Source organism: Lissotriton vulgaris, chromosome 3_1, assembly GCF_964263255.1.
Source record: "Lissotriton vulgaris chromosome 3_1, aLisVul1.2, whole genome shotgun sequence".
NCBI lineage: Eukaryota > Metazoa > Chordata > Amphibia > Caudata > Salamandridae > Lissotriton > Lissotriton vulgaris.
In genome coordinates, this window is record NC_141689.1 from 906,326,936 (window position 1) to 906,340,720 (window position 13,785).

The 13,785-nt window shown below is 44.4% G+C and overlaps 1 protein-coding gene across 1 annotated transcript in view; it reads left to right on the forward strand.

Moving 5' to 3' along the window:
- Positions 1–10,348: 10,348 nt before the first annotated feature.
- Positions 10,349–13,785, forward strand: part of FXN (frataxin) — a 110,798-nt gene continuing 107,361 nt past the window's right edge. The window contains exon 1 of the mRNA XM_086963070.1: positions 10,349–10,571. Within this exon, the coding sequence (XP_086819196.1) occupies positions 10,446–10,571 (126 nt within the window). The 5' untranslated portion in view covers positions 10,349–10,445. The remainder of the gene's footprint in view (positions 10,572–13,785) is intronic.

Sequence of the window (13,785 nt, forward strand, 5' to 3'; positions counted from 1 at the left end):
GCCTTCGTGACTGCAGTGCGCACGCGGCAGGCCTCTTCGTCAATGCTGAGCCTCCCCGGGTCAGGCAGGTGTCTCCGTGCGCAGCTCCCGCCGGAGCTCTGGAATGCGCAATGGGTACTCACTGACTGTGGCTGCAGGGCGCCGGCTGGAATCGGACCATGTTATTTCTGGTGAGTCTCCTGGCAGCAGACTCCCCTCAGGCAGGTCACAAGGTCGGCAGGCACACGTTGTGTGGCAGATGTGGGGCTGTCTCCTCAGCGTCATCGCCAGTGTAAAGGGGCTTGTTTCTCTACGGTCTTGGCCTGCTCGCAGCGCTTTACACGCACACTCGGGGTTCAATCATTCAATCAATCATAACACGTGTATAGCGCACTACTCACCCGGCAGGGTCTCAAGGCGCTTGGGGAAGAGGTCCGCTATTGCTCGAACAGCCAGGTCTTGAGTTGTCTCCTGAAGGCAAGATGGTCCTGGGTCAGCCGAAGATGGATGGGGAGGGAGTTCCATGTCTTGGCCGCCAGGTAGGAGAAGGATCTGCCACCGGCTGTGGCTCTTCGGATGCGTGGTACAGCGGCGAAGGCGAGGCTTGTAGAACGTAGCTGGCGGGTGGGCGTGTAGAAGGTCAGGCGGTCGTTGAGGTACTTGGGGCCCAGGTCGTGGAGAGATTTGTGTGCGTGGGTGAGGAGCCTGAACGTGATCCTCTTGTTGACGGGGAGCCAGTGCAGGTCCTTCAGGTGGCCGGAGATGTGGCTGCGTCGGGGGATGTCCAGGATGAGTCGGGCAGAGGCGTTCTGGATGCGCTGGAGTCTTTTCTGTAGCTTGGCTGTGGTTCCGGCGTAGAGGGTGTTTCCGTAGTCCAGTCGGCTGGTGACGAGTGCCTGGGTGACCGTCTTCCTGGTTTCGGTCGGGATCCATCGGAAGATCTTGCGGAGCATGCGTAGGTTGTTGAAGCATGATGAAGAGACGGCGTTGACTTGTCTGGTCAGCGAGAGGGAGGAGTCCAGGATGAAGCCCAGGTTGCGTGTGTAGTCTGTTGGCTTGGGAGTGGCGCCCAGGGCGGGGGGCCACCAGGAGTCGTCCCAGGCGGAGGGCGATGGTCCCAGGACGAGGACTTCCGTCTTGTCTGAGTTCAGTTTCAGGCGGCTGTTCTTCATCCACTCGGTGACGTCTTTCATCCCTTCGTGTAGGCTCGTTCTAGCGGTGGCGGGGTCTCTGGTGAGGGAGAGGATCAGTTGGGTGTCGTCGGAGATGATGTTGAGGTTGTGCTGGCGTGCGATGGCTGCAAGAGGTCTCAAGTAGATGTTGAAGAGGGTGGGGCTGAGTGATGATCCCTGCGGTACGCCGCAGATGACTTCGGTGGCCTCGGAGCGAAAAGGGGGGAAGCTGACTCTATGTGTTCTTCCGGTGAGGAACGAGATGATCCACTCCAGTGCCTTCTCTTGGATACCGATGTTGCTGAGGCGTTGAACTAGGGTGCGGTGGCAGACAGTGTCGAACGCTGCAGAGAGGTCCAGGAGGATGAGGACCGCTGTTTCCCCGTTGTCGAGTAGGGTTCTGATGGCGTCGGTGGCTGCGATGAGGTCTGTCTCAGTGCTGTGGTTGGCTCGGAAGCCAGACTGCGAGGGGTCGAGGGATCCGTTCGTCTTGAGGAAGGCTGCAAGCTGTCTGTTGACGGTCTTCTCGATGACTTTGGCAGGAAAAGGGAGGAGCGAGATGGGGCGGAAGTTCTTGAGGTCGGTGGGGTCAGCTGTTGGTTTCTTCGGTAGGGCGTTGAGCTTGGCGTGCTTCCAGCTCTTCGGGAAGGTGGCGGTGTCGAAGGAGGCGTTGATGACACCCCGGAGTTGGGGTGCGATGATGGAGTCGGCCTTGTTGAAGACGGGGTGGGGGCAGGGGTCGATCGGAGATCCGGAGTGGATGGTGTTCATCCTGTGGCCTGTGTCTTCGGTGGTCACCGCCGTCCAGGTGCGGAGAGTGGCGGTGGGGGGCATTGGTTCGGCGGTTGGGTGCGTGGATGGTGCGCTGAAGCTGTTGTGGATGTCGGCGATCTTGCGGTGGAAGAACGAGGCGAGAGAGTCGCAGAGATCTTGTGGGGGTTGTGCTGCGGCTGAAGGTCACGTGCGACCTCAATCCCATTTATTTATGCCCTCGGACCATGTCCAGTCACGAGTGGTCACATTGTCCTGTAGAGGTCGGGTGGCCCTCTACACTACTGATCAAGATTCTGGGAAATACACCTTAGGAACGCAAAAATTGTATGAATTGGATCCCCGTTTCCCTTAAGTCCAGATGCTTATATTATATTGAATTCAAATAATATACTCTTCTCGTTGATCACTGCACACAGCAGTTATGTAGTGGGGGCCAATAATAACACCACAAGAGGATGTTTTACAACTATGTTTATTGGGTATAAAGGCCCACGGGGAGCCAGGGGAAAAGCAAGCAGCAAGTCGCCGTGACAGCTGTCAGATGGCAAGTGACAGCTGTGACGTCATATATATAGCCCTAAGAGCATTGGCTGGTACACAGTGACGTACTAGCATGGAAATAAACAACACATTACATTAAGGAAAAAAAGATACATGTTCAACATCTCCCTTTCCCCCCAAATACAACTGCTGAAAGAAACTATAAGTTATTCCATAACATAGTCATTGAAGTGTTTAGGCATCCTAACAATTCTTCCACTCCTGGACTGCACACCAGAGGTACTAGGGCACGCGATGTCAGTTCCGTGTCCCTTGGGGGATACAACTCTGTTCATGCTCCTAATTAACACAGATGTATCATTGTCTATAGCCCCACTATCTGTGTCAGTCATGCAACTCCTCGATCTCTCCCTTTTTTTCAACGAAACATTTGGGCTAACTTCCTGGCTGGAGTTGCTTTGTTTTTCAGATACGTTTTCCCATTCCAGAACACTATCGTCTAGACTTCTCTCCTCGCTTTCCTTATTTCTCATTATTATTTTTTCCTGACCCTTCTTTAAGATTATCACATCGTCTTTGCTCCGCCATCCACTTCCTTCAACATGAACGGCACCTTTAGATGCTTCGCAAACTTTAACAGGCTTACTGAATTTTGTCTCACCTTTCGGCACCAAACCAGGTTTTCTCAATAACACCCAATCACCAGGTTGTACATCTTTTACTTTTACTCTGTTAACTATGTCAGAGTACTTCTTTGCCTTTTCTTGCTTTTTCACTATTTTTTCCTTTACCATAAGGTTTCTGTCATCTACTTCTTCTGAGGTTACACACTCTTTGTTCCAGTCACTGAATTTGGGTGTAATTTGACTGTTACATTTCCTCCCTCTCATTAGGAAGAACGGTGTATGTTTAGTAGTTTCATTAGGTGTATTGTTATATGCATTTATTTTCACCCTTATGAACTCTTTGACGTCCATATCAGAAGCCACAGCCAGTTGGATGCCTTCCTTTATGTATTTGTTTACCCTCTCCACCTGGCCATTACTCTTTGGGCTATACAAAGGTGTTTTTACCTGTTCGATTCCTGCTTTTTCTAGAAAATCAGTCATTTGTTTAGAAACCAACTGTGATCCATTGTCAGATACTAACACTTTTGGCTGGATCTTCTTTGTCAAATACTTTCTTCAAAAATCTTATTACTACCTCAGTTGTTACTGCGTTCACAAATTTGTAATAAACCCATTTTGAGTAGTAATCAGTGAGAACAATCAGATTTTTACAGTCATTCTGTAAAACTTGGAAAGGACCAGCAAAATCAATAGCAACTTTGGCCCAAGGTCCATTTGGGATTTCCACCATTTGTAGTTCGTTCTTTTCTATTCGCCAATGTTTATCTGATTTCAAACACTGCTCACATTTGTCAATGAACTCTTTTATTTGCTTATCTACCCCGGGCCACCAGTAGTTCATTTTGAGGATATTTCAAGTTGCTGTACTTCCAGGATGACCCTTATGAGCAAGAGAAATTATTTTCTTCCTCAAACCATTTGGCGGTACAAAAAGTTCTCCTCTTTTTAGAAATCCATTCTCCAATGACAATTCATCGCCCACTTGCTGGTAACTCTTTAATTCATTCTGCAAATTCCTGATATGAGGCCACTTGGTTCTTACTAAACCCATCACTTTTTTCATTGTAGCGTCCTTCTCCATGTTTTTTTGCCATTCATCTTCAGTTATAGAACCTTCACACATAATAGTGGCGTCAATTAATTCCACCACGCATTCGATGTCATCAAGTGCCTCTTCTCCTTTTATATCAACTGGTAAGCGGAACAAACAATCTGCTCTGTAGTTCTTGCCACCCTTAATATGTTGGATCTCAAAATTGTATTCTTGGAGCTTAGATAACAGCCTTATTAGTCTTGAGCTCGCCTTGCCGTTGCCACGGCCCTCACCGCCCATCATGTATATCAATGGTTTATGGTCCGTGACAATGGTGAACCTTTTTCCCCATAAGTAATCTTTTAATTTATGTACAGCCCATACACAAGCCAATGCCTCCCTTTCGATTATACTATAATTTACTTCAGTTTCGTTCAACTTCCTTGAAATAAAAGCGATGGTGTTTTCTTTTTTTCCTTCAAGCTGACAGAACACAGCACCTATTCCTTCAGCACTGGCATCGACTGTTACGACATTCTCCAGTTCAGAGTTATATGGTTTTAGGGCAGGTGCTCCTGCTATTTCCTCCTTCACAATTTTGAAAGCATGCACTTGCTCATCCGACCAATTGTAGGACACATTTTTTCTTAATAGCTTCCTGAGTGGTTCAACCTTTTCAGCATATCCCTGTATGAATTTGGCCTAATATTCACTAAGGCCCAAAAATGATTTAAGTTTTTCTTTGTCTTTAGGTTCTGGTGCCTCTCTTATTGCCTGTACCAGATCATCTTTAGGAGTGATTCCTTCAGAAGTCAATACATGACCCAAGTATTCCACTTTTCCTGTCATAAATTTGCATTTTTCCTTTGATACAGTCATACCTCTCTTTTCCAGTATGCTCAATACTTTTCCTATTAAATCCAGGTGCTCTTTTTCCGTTTTTGAATGCACCAGGATGTCATCCTGGAATGCCTCTACTCCACTTAAGCCATTAAACAAAACATCCATTAATTTCTGGAAAACTCCAGATGAGGAGGCTAATCCAAACGGTAAGCGAACATATCTGTATGCCCCAAATGGAGTTACAAAAGTTGTTAGTTTTTTAGATTCATTGGTCAGACATACCTGGTGGTAGGCAGCTTTCAAGTCAATCAAACTGAAAGATTTTGAGCCAGATACTGACTGTAAAATTTCTTGGATTTTGGGGAGGGGGTGACAATTTACAATTATGTTCTTGTTCAGGGACCTTAGATCCACACATAGCCTAAGGTCTCCTGTCTTTTTCTTCTTGGACACAACTATGGCAGAAACCCATTCTGATTCATCTGCCTCCTCAATGACTCCCTCTCTAGATAATTTATCCAATACCTCTTTCAACTCCTTCTTTATTGACAAAGGTATGGTCCTTACCTTATGTTTACTGGGAATGGCTCCATTTCTCAATTTTATGTTATGGGCAAATCCCTTAACACACCCAATCTCATTCCTAAATACTTCCTTAAATTTGTCCAACGTACTCTTTAGATCATTTCTGTTGTCATCCAAACTCACGCTGTTCACCCAATCTTCTCTCAAAATTATAGGGTCTTTAGCACCAGGTACCAACATTACTCCTAATTTAGCTAAATCTCTCCATCCAATTAAAATTCTCCCTTTTTCAGCCACATACACTTTTGTATTAATCTTCCTACCTCTAAAGGTGACAGTTTCATGAAAATATCCTAGCATATTTATCTCTTTTTCACCAAACGCTTTTGGGTTGACATCTGACTCAATTAACTCTACATTTGACCATTTATCTTCAAACATTTTATCAGAAATAGTAGTTATGGGTGACCCAGAATCTGCAGTAAACTGTAACTCTATTTCACCAATTTTTCCTTCACCAATGGGCCCTTTTATTTTACCGTCTTCCATTTCTACATATAAGATAATGTTTGCACACATTCCCTCGTCAAAATCCCCAACAGTATTGACATTCACATTACTATATACTCTTTTAGTTTTGCACAAAGTTGTTAAATGTCCATACTGTTTGCATTTACTAAATTTCTTACTAATTGCTGGCCATGTTTTGCTATCCGCAAGATGTTCTTTTGATCCACACCTGAAAGAGCTTAATTACTTACCTCCGGTTTTCCTCTGTTTTGACTTATTTTTTTTTCCAACACTTTTCAAATGAATTTTATTATATTCACAATAACACTTGTTAACAGCTCTGTATTACACTTCAAATTTAGGTTCGCCGCCTCTTTGCCTTGCTTTGTTCCTCGTTACCACTGTTGTATTCATAGGATTGATTACACATGCATCGGTAACTCTGAGGAGATTTTTTATTTCAAAATGGCCGCTCGATGGTCACATGTTGTGACGTTTGATCGGCTTATCCAATCCTTTCCAACGCTCGTTTGCTCCTCCCAGCATGCCTCACGCGACACATCTGAGAGGATTCCTTAACAACGCCGGCAATTTCCCTCAGAGACTTAACTGGAATATACAGAGACGGCTTTCAGATCGAGTTAAGCTTTCCTCTTATATTTAACTTGAACTGTTATAGAATACTGATTTAGTTTGTCAAATACTCTCCTTTCGGCAGCGCGATTATGCCACGTACTTGTGCAATTAGACTGAGGTTGCGCGCTTACGCCGAATACTAGTGCGCAAAAGCAGAAACTCCTCTTCGATTCACTTATTGCGTCGCGTTACATTCTGTTGGAATCTGCTATGATTTCTTAAGCGCACTTACTTCAGTTCATTATTTTTCCTCATATTGACTTCCCTCAACCAGACCCCCCAGGATATAGCGGCATGGATTAGCAAATTTAGCGGCACAAAAATGGAAATTTAGCGGCATAAATATGGAAATTTAGCGGCAATTTTGCGGCATTTTATTTGTCCATTTTTCCTACAACAAACACAGATATCTTAGTTTTTTTAGTTATTTAACAACATGAAGCTATGTATATTTGGTTTATTCAGTGTGTAAGAGTCAGAGTGAGATTGTAGCAATTGTTCTTCGGAAACTCCGGGCCTATCGGCTCATTAGTTCCATACCATCTCCAGTCACATAACACAAGGAGAGGTCTTTCTTTTGTGTATTTTCTTCTTTCTTCCTTTTAAAAATCCATTATAGCATAGGAAACATTGCTTTTACATTAGTTCTCTGTTTGTGCCCCAGAGATTTAGTTTGCACATTACTTGTAAGCACACTTAGTTAACTGAAAACAATAATGGTGAAACACCAGGTCAAAATAAGGATTAACCAGGGGTCTCTGGACCAGACTTAGTGACCCTCCTGGTTAATGTCTGATTTTATAAGGAGACTCCCAGCGTCCCTCCCACATGCAGTTACCCCTTGACATCAGTAACTCCACGGGGGAGTTGGCAGATGCTACTAAGTTTACCTTGTAATCGAGTCTTGAGAATTAACTAAAGTCCTTCTTGACAGCTTCGCCCTGCAACCACACAGGGCCAACGTGTGTAGTAGTTTTAAACTCTGCCCAACAAATTTCAGTGTAGGGTAACATTTGTGTTACTACCTGCTACAGAAACTTGGTTGGAGTGAACACAAGCACTGGCAGTAAACAGTAGGGCACTGTGCAATCTACTGGCACTGAGTAGTGCACTCTCTGCTTTACCTGATGTCACTCCCTTCCCCACCCTGTTTACCCACCCCACTCTTTCTCCTGCCCTGTGCTTCCTTCCTGATTCGCACAAGCTCTTTCTTTGCCAGTCCCTCGCCACCTCACAGGGTGGTCTCCACATGGCTGGCTTATCCCGTGGCTCCCTAGCCTCCACTCTGACTCACCACCCTTTTGCTTTTTCCCTGGCCCGCTCACACTTCCCAACATACACTCTGCAGTTGCTGTGTTATTTACTCATTGCCTACTGATTGAATTCGTTTAAATTGTAAAGAATGTTTAAAAAGTAAAATGCAAACCGAATGCTCACAGTTCTGGTGACCGAATGTGTGCCTCTTTTATTCTGGGCATCCGAGCCATGTTCAAATCTTGTCTTCTAGAGCGGCTCATTTGAAGGTTTATTTAGTTTTCATGAGGTTTCTGGGAACCTCTTTCCAAAGTGCAACATTCCCCCCGCAGAACAATATTGTGCATTTGCACCGTTATCGATAGGAGGCATTTCAAGGTTGAAAACACCAGCAGACCTTAAAACATGCCTGGGAATCTTGATGTAACTGCAGCTTTGAGAAGCCTGCGGTAGAAACGTGAAATTGCACCAACAGTGAAGCCAAATCATTTGACGACAAAGAAGGCATTCTTTGAAGCGTGTGTTGTAGATTTCATATTTGCACTTTTCTGCCATCTAGTGCTGGATTCAGGGTATTGTTTTTCTTCGAAGAATGCTTTGTTTCAAGCAGGCAGTAAATGACTCGTGATTACATCCACGAAAGTAACTCACTACAGAATGCGATTTGTGTCGGAAAAGAACTAACAGACCCCCAAGGATATAGCGGATTTTGTCAAAATGCCACGATTTCTACAAAAGTGCCGATTTCGCGGGCACTTTCGTAAAAATCGCGGCTTTTTGACAAAAGTGCCGATTTCGCGGCAAATCGCGGAATCGCGAAATCGCGATATCCTGGAGGGTCTGCTCAACTGCTCATATACCGATAAGTCCGCCGTAAGCATGGGCGGAAAATCCGTTTCGCTCGCGGATTTTGCGGATTTTCGGGAAATTCGCAATCCGCGAGATTCGCGAATCTCCCGCAAAATCCGCAAATCCGCGAGCAGCGGATTTTGCTCGCACTGCTCGCACTGTTCGCGTGAGTTCGCGGCTTCCCAGTACAACTTCGTCGCCCGCGAATAAGTGCTAAATTGCAGAAATACGATCTTAGCAAAACTGAAACTACTTACCAGGTTCAAAAGTTCAGGCTCATCATTAGTAGCCATTTCCTGTAGTGCTTCCTGAGGGGCCCCTCCAGAGTTCAGTTGCCAGTTGCAACTATTATGTGACCCTGCTCTGAACCTCAGAATAGTTACACATATGCCACAAAGGTCCTGAATTACAGCTAAGGGAGACAAGCAGGAGCCAGGCTGGAAGTTAAAATCCATTAATCAGCCCCTAATTCATTATTGTCAGTTGGGGCAGGGCAGGTGTTGTAACTAATTTTGCAACAATGAAAGCACTTAGCAAGTGCAAAAGATCACTAATCAGGGTGCACTAAGGAAGCAGGTGCCAGCTAAAAAAATATTCTGTGACACATTAATCAGCCCCAAATTAATTCAGGTCACTTGAGGCAGGGAAGGTGTGCTTTGCTTTGCCGAAAATAATGTACACTGGACAACCAGAGGGTGTGGTGATGAAACAGAGGGTGGCATGGGTGGGCCAGAGGGTGGCATGAGTAGTCAGAGAGTGGCAGTGGTGACAGAGAGTGGCAGTGATGAAGAAGAGTGTCCCAAACAGGCTGGACACGTAGAAACAACAAGTTCGCAAAACTTGCGACCCGACAGGTAAGTTCGCAAATTGCGAAATTGTAAAAACCCTCGCGAACTGGCAGAAACACGGGCGAACACAAAAAAAAAAATCCGCAAATTCGCGGGAATTCGCGGATTTTGCGGATTGCGAGTTCGCAAATCCGCAAAATTCGCGAACGCGAGATTCGCAAAATTCGCCCATGCTTAGTCCGCCGCCGATCTTAACTCAAAGGCGCGGTCTGGTATGCAGATTAAACTTCACCCGTAGGCCTTTGATCTCCACGTCCTCGTCGCCAATTGTAGTGGGGGCCAATAATAACACCGCAAGAGGATGTTTTACAACTATGTTTATTGGGTATAAAGGCCCACGGGGAGCCAGGGGAAAAGCAAACAGCAAGTCGCCGTGACAGCTGTCAGATGGCAAGTGACAGCTGTGACGTCATATATATAGCCCTAAGAGCATTGGCTGGTACACGGTGACGTACTAGCATGGAAATAATCAACACATTACATTAAGGTAAAAGATACATGTTCAACAAGTTATGAAAACCTTCGGAAAAAGGAAATCGGGAGATTTTGAAAAATAATAGGGCACATATATTTTCCCCACTGATTTGCATGCATGTATGCATGGTTTATCTCACACGTAGTTCATATTTTATTGACTAATCAGTTTTATAAACAAAAAGGATGGTCAGTACTTACATAATTTTATTTATGCAAAATATGCACACATTTTCCAATTAGGACAATCTGCCGACAGCATTTTAATCAATTAATGAAACGTTTGTTAAAACGACATCAATTCAAGTTCTGTTTGCGTAGTCCACGATTAATTTCCCTCGTGCCCTGTAGAGGTCACCCAAGACTCGCGCATCTCGAAACCGTCAGTGGGAGGGGCAGAGACCTGCCTAATACAGCCATGCAGAGGACAGTCCTGATCTTTCTGCGTTGCGCGACTAGAAATGCTCGTACACACCGGCTAGCTGCAGCCTACAGAAATACACTAAGGGAGCAGACGACAGGGAGCACCGTCCGCGGGTACACGGTGAGAAGCTCTAATGCGCCTTTGATCGCCATCTATCTAGTGTTGCCGCTGCAGAGGTTCAGCGAGACAGTACATAATGTTATCACTTCCCGATCAGCGTGCATGATGGGAACCCGGAAGAGACGTGATTTGGGAAGGCGCTCTGATTCGTAGATGTGACGGCCATCTTGTAGTGGAGTGTGGCTTGGTATTTTCGTAAAAGTAGAAGTATGCTGTTAAACTGTTAACGTAGGGACGTATCGTTTGTGAAAGTACTTTTTGTATTATATATGTGATCGTTTTCTTTAACCGTCACACATATTCGTTGTATCCTAAACAATTGCCTGCGATACGAGAATGTCTTTTAATATAACAAATGTTAAACATCTGCACAAGGCTTTAGTAAAAGTGACAGAGGCTATTTCTTTTTGAAGAAAACCCCCTAATTATAATGGATAGAGTGTTCTACAAACCAAAAATTGTCGTTATAGCAACTAGTCGTTTTAAATGCCAAAAAGAATAGATGAGAGCTCAGCCAAACACATTTATTTATTTTATTTGAGGTTTACTGGGGTTATAGAGTATATATTGGCGTATTTGCCCAAATTTCTGTGAGCAAAAATACGTATTATTGAAAAACACTTATTAACACCTATCACACGACTAAAAATTATGTCACACGTCCTTTGTCCCCGATGGACATCACAGAACAGCACATGAAGTCTCGGAGAACAATTGTTACCAGGGTACAACTTGTAACCTGCAAGTTACAACAGTGCTCCAGAGCTAGCACCCGTGACATCTATTTCATACTGATTCAAACTTCTATCTTCAGAGTTTCCCAGGTGCTCATGTCCGATTTTTTATCATTGAATTCTAGGACTCGTAGTTCTGTTTTTTTTTTTTATGGAACACACAAGACTGCAAGTCCCAAAAATCAAAGAAAAAAACCTGGACTGGATCAGGTAGTCACACGTGTCCCTGGGAAACCTGTCAAGTCTGTGAAATGTATACACCTTTCTGTTGAAAATGTATTGGCCTCATTAGCTGTTTTATTTGCATTCTCCCGAGGCTTGCCAGATACACATACATCTCAGCAACAGGTGCCTTAACTCTATAATGCAATCTGTTGACAACGCCATCACTCATATGCCCCGTCTTTGTCCACTCCCTTCCGAAGTCACTCTTTCAACCTCCTTACCCCTATTGTGGGTTTCCAGCTAGATAGAAAGGAGTTGCAAGAGTGAGTGCTAGTGGTTACGAGTATTGTAAAGGTTCAATACTCCAAACAGCGCCTGTGAACCAACAGTGTCTGCTCAAGAGCTCTTATAGTTCAACCCACTCGGCTCATAAAGAGACATCTTGTGCCAGCCTTTCAGGATTTCCTCTTGAAAACACTCTCTCCACTGCTAAATTTCTCCTCTTGAAATGGAACTCCATTAAAAATAAAATAAATATTTATTTATTAATAAAACAGTTGTATATGGCGCTGGTTACCTTGAAACTTGGGAGCGCTTTTCATAATAACAACAGTAGCATGTAGGTCATACAAGAAACAGACAAGAGGGTCAACATTTTAGAATGACAAGAACTAATAATTAACGAAGACCAAAGAAAAGAGGAAAAAGCGGAGAGCAGAGAGGAAAACAGTATATTGAAAGTGAGAGTGGAAATGGAGTGGAAGAGAGAGAGTCTGAGTGAAAGTAGATGTTGGAGTTTAAGTGGGTGATAGGGTAGGGGGCAAGGAAGTAGAGGAGAGACAACCTTACCAAGTGCCACCCATCACGGGTCAGATTAACATAAATCATTAGCCATTACTACATTCCCCCACTTGCACCACATTGTCATGCTCTTTTGAGTTCTGCATCATTTCCTCACTATCCTCCTTTATGTCTAAAAAGTTTGTCATAGAAGATTCTGACAGCGTTTAACTGGTGCCTTTGTCTGGAGCCTGACTGTATAGCCAGGGACTAAGGAGAGGTCAGGATTGTCATGGTTACATAGCGAAGCTCATGTTCAATCACTTGATTAGAGATGGGGCAGTCTCTTTGCCGTCCGCAGAATTCAGTAACACCACTAGCTGTGTAACACCAGACTTGATAGGAAACCTTAAGTGAGTAGACCCTCGGAGTATCTTGCCTGGAAGTTTGTTTTTACAAGGCAAAGGATTAGGTTAGGACATGTTGCTGAAATAACAACCATGTCATTTCACTCTTGAATGGTGTGTTCTGACGGGCTAGCATGGAATACCACAGCTAGGGTACATTCCCAGAGAAGGATTGTTTGAGGGTGCTTTTTTTCTGCAGAGTTTCTTAGCAACAGGCAGTGCTTAAAATGGGGAAAAATAAGTGCAGGTACTCATTAAAATAAGCTAGAGGTGTAGTGAGTGGGCTGGGCTAGGGGCGGGGCTAAGGGCAATACACATGAGAAATGTGTTTATATAAACAAAATAGGTTAACTCTACACAAAATGAAAGACAAATGCAATAATGCGTTAACATTTCCTTTTTTTGCAATAGTTGCACCTTCTTAGTTAGATACTGTTAATTGCTGTTGTTTGGCACAATACTATATATTTGTGAGCAAGTGAGTAGGAAGAAACTGAAAATACCCCCACTTCGAACCAAAGCTCTTATGGCACCAAACAAATAAAGCAACTCGTCATGACCCTCCCTAGGAGATATCTCTTGTCTCTTCCATCGGTCTATCCATTCATCCTTTCATCCTTCCATTTACCTGCTGATGTCCACCATTTAACCTTTACATTCTGTTGGCTATTCAGTCTTTCATCCATCATTCAGCTTTTCACCATTTCGTCTTTCCACCCTTCCATTTCCAAACCTATCCATACATCTTTCCACTCATCCATCTCTTTATCCACCCTTTCACTCATCCATCAACCCTTTTGCTCATCTATCCATCAACCCTATCACTCCTTCATTCCATCCACCCATTCATTCCATACACCCTTTCACTCAATCCCTCCTTTCACCCATCCATCATCCACCTTTTCAACCATTCTCCCTCCCTTTCTTTCATCCATCCAATCTTTCACTTATACACCCATCATCCACCCTTTTATCCAGTCAACCACCCTCTTTCACCCATCAGTCCATTTTTGAACCTATACATCCACCCTTTCACTCACCCATCCATCCACTCTTTCACTCACTCACCCACCCACCCACCCTCCCTTTTACGTTACTTATGGACCTTTGTCAACGAGCAGACATGTA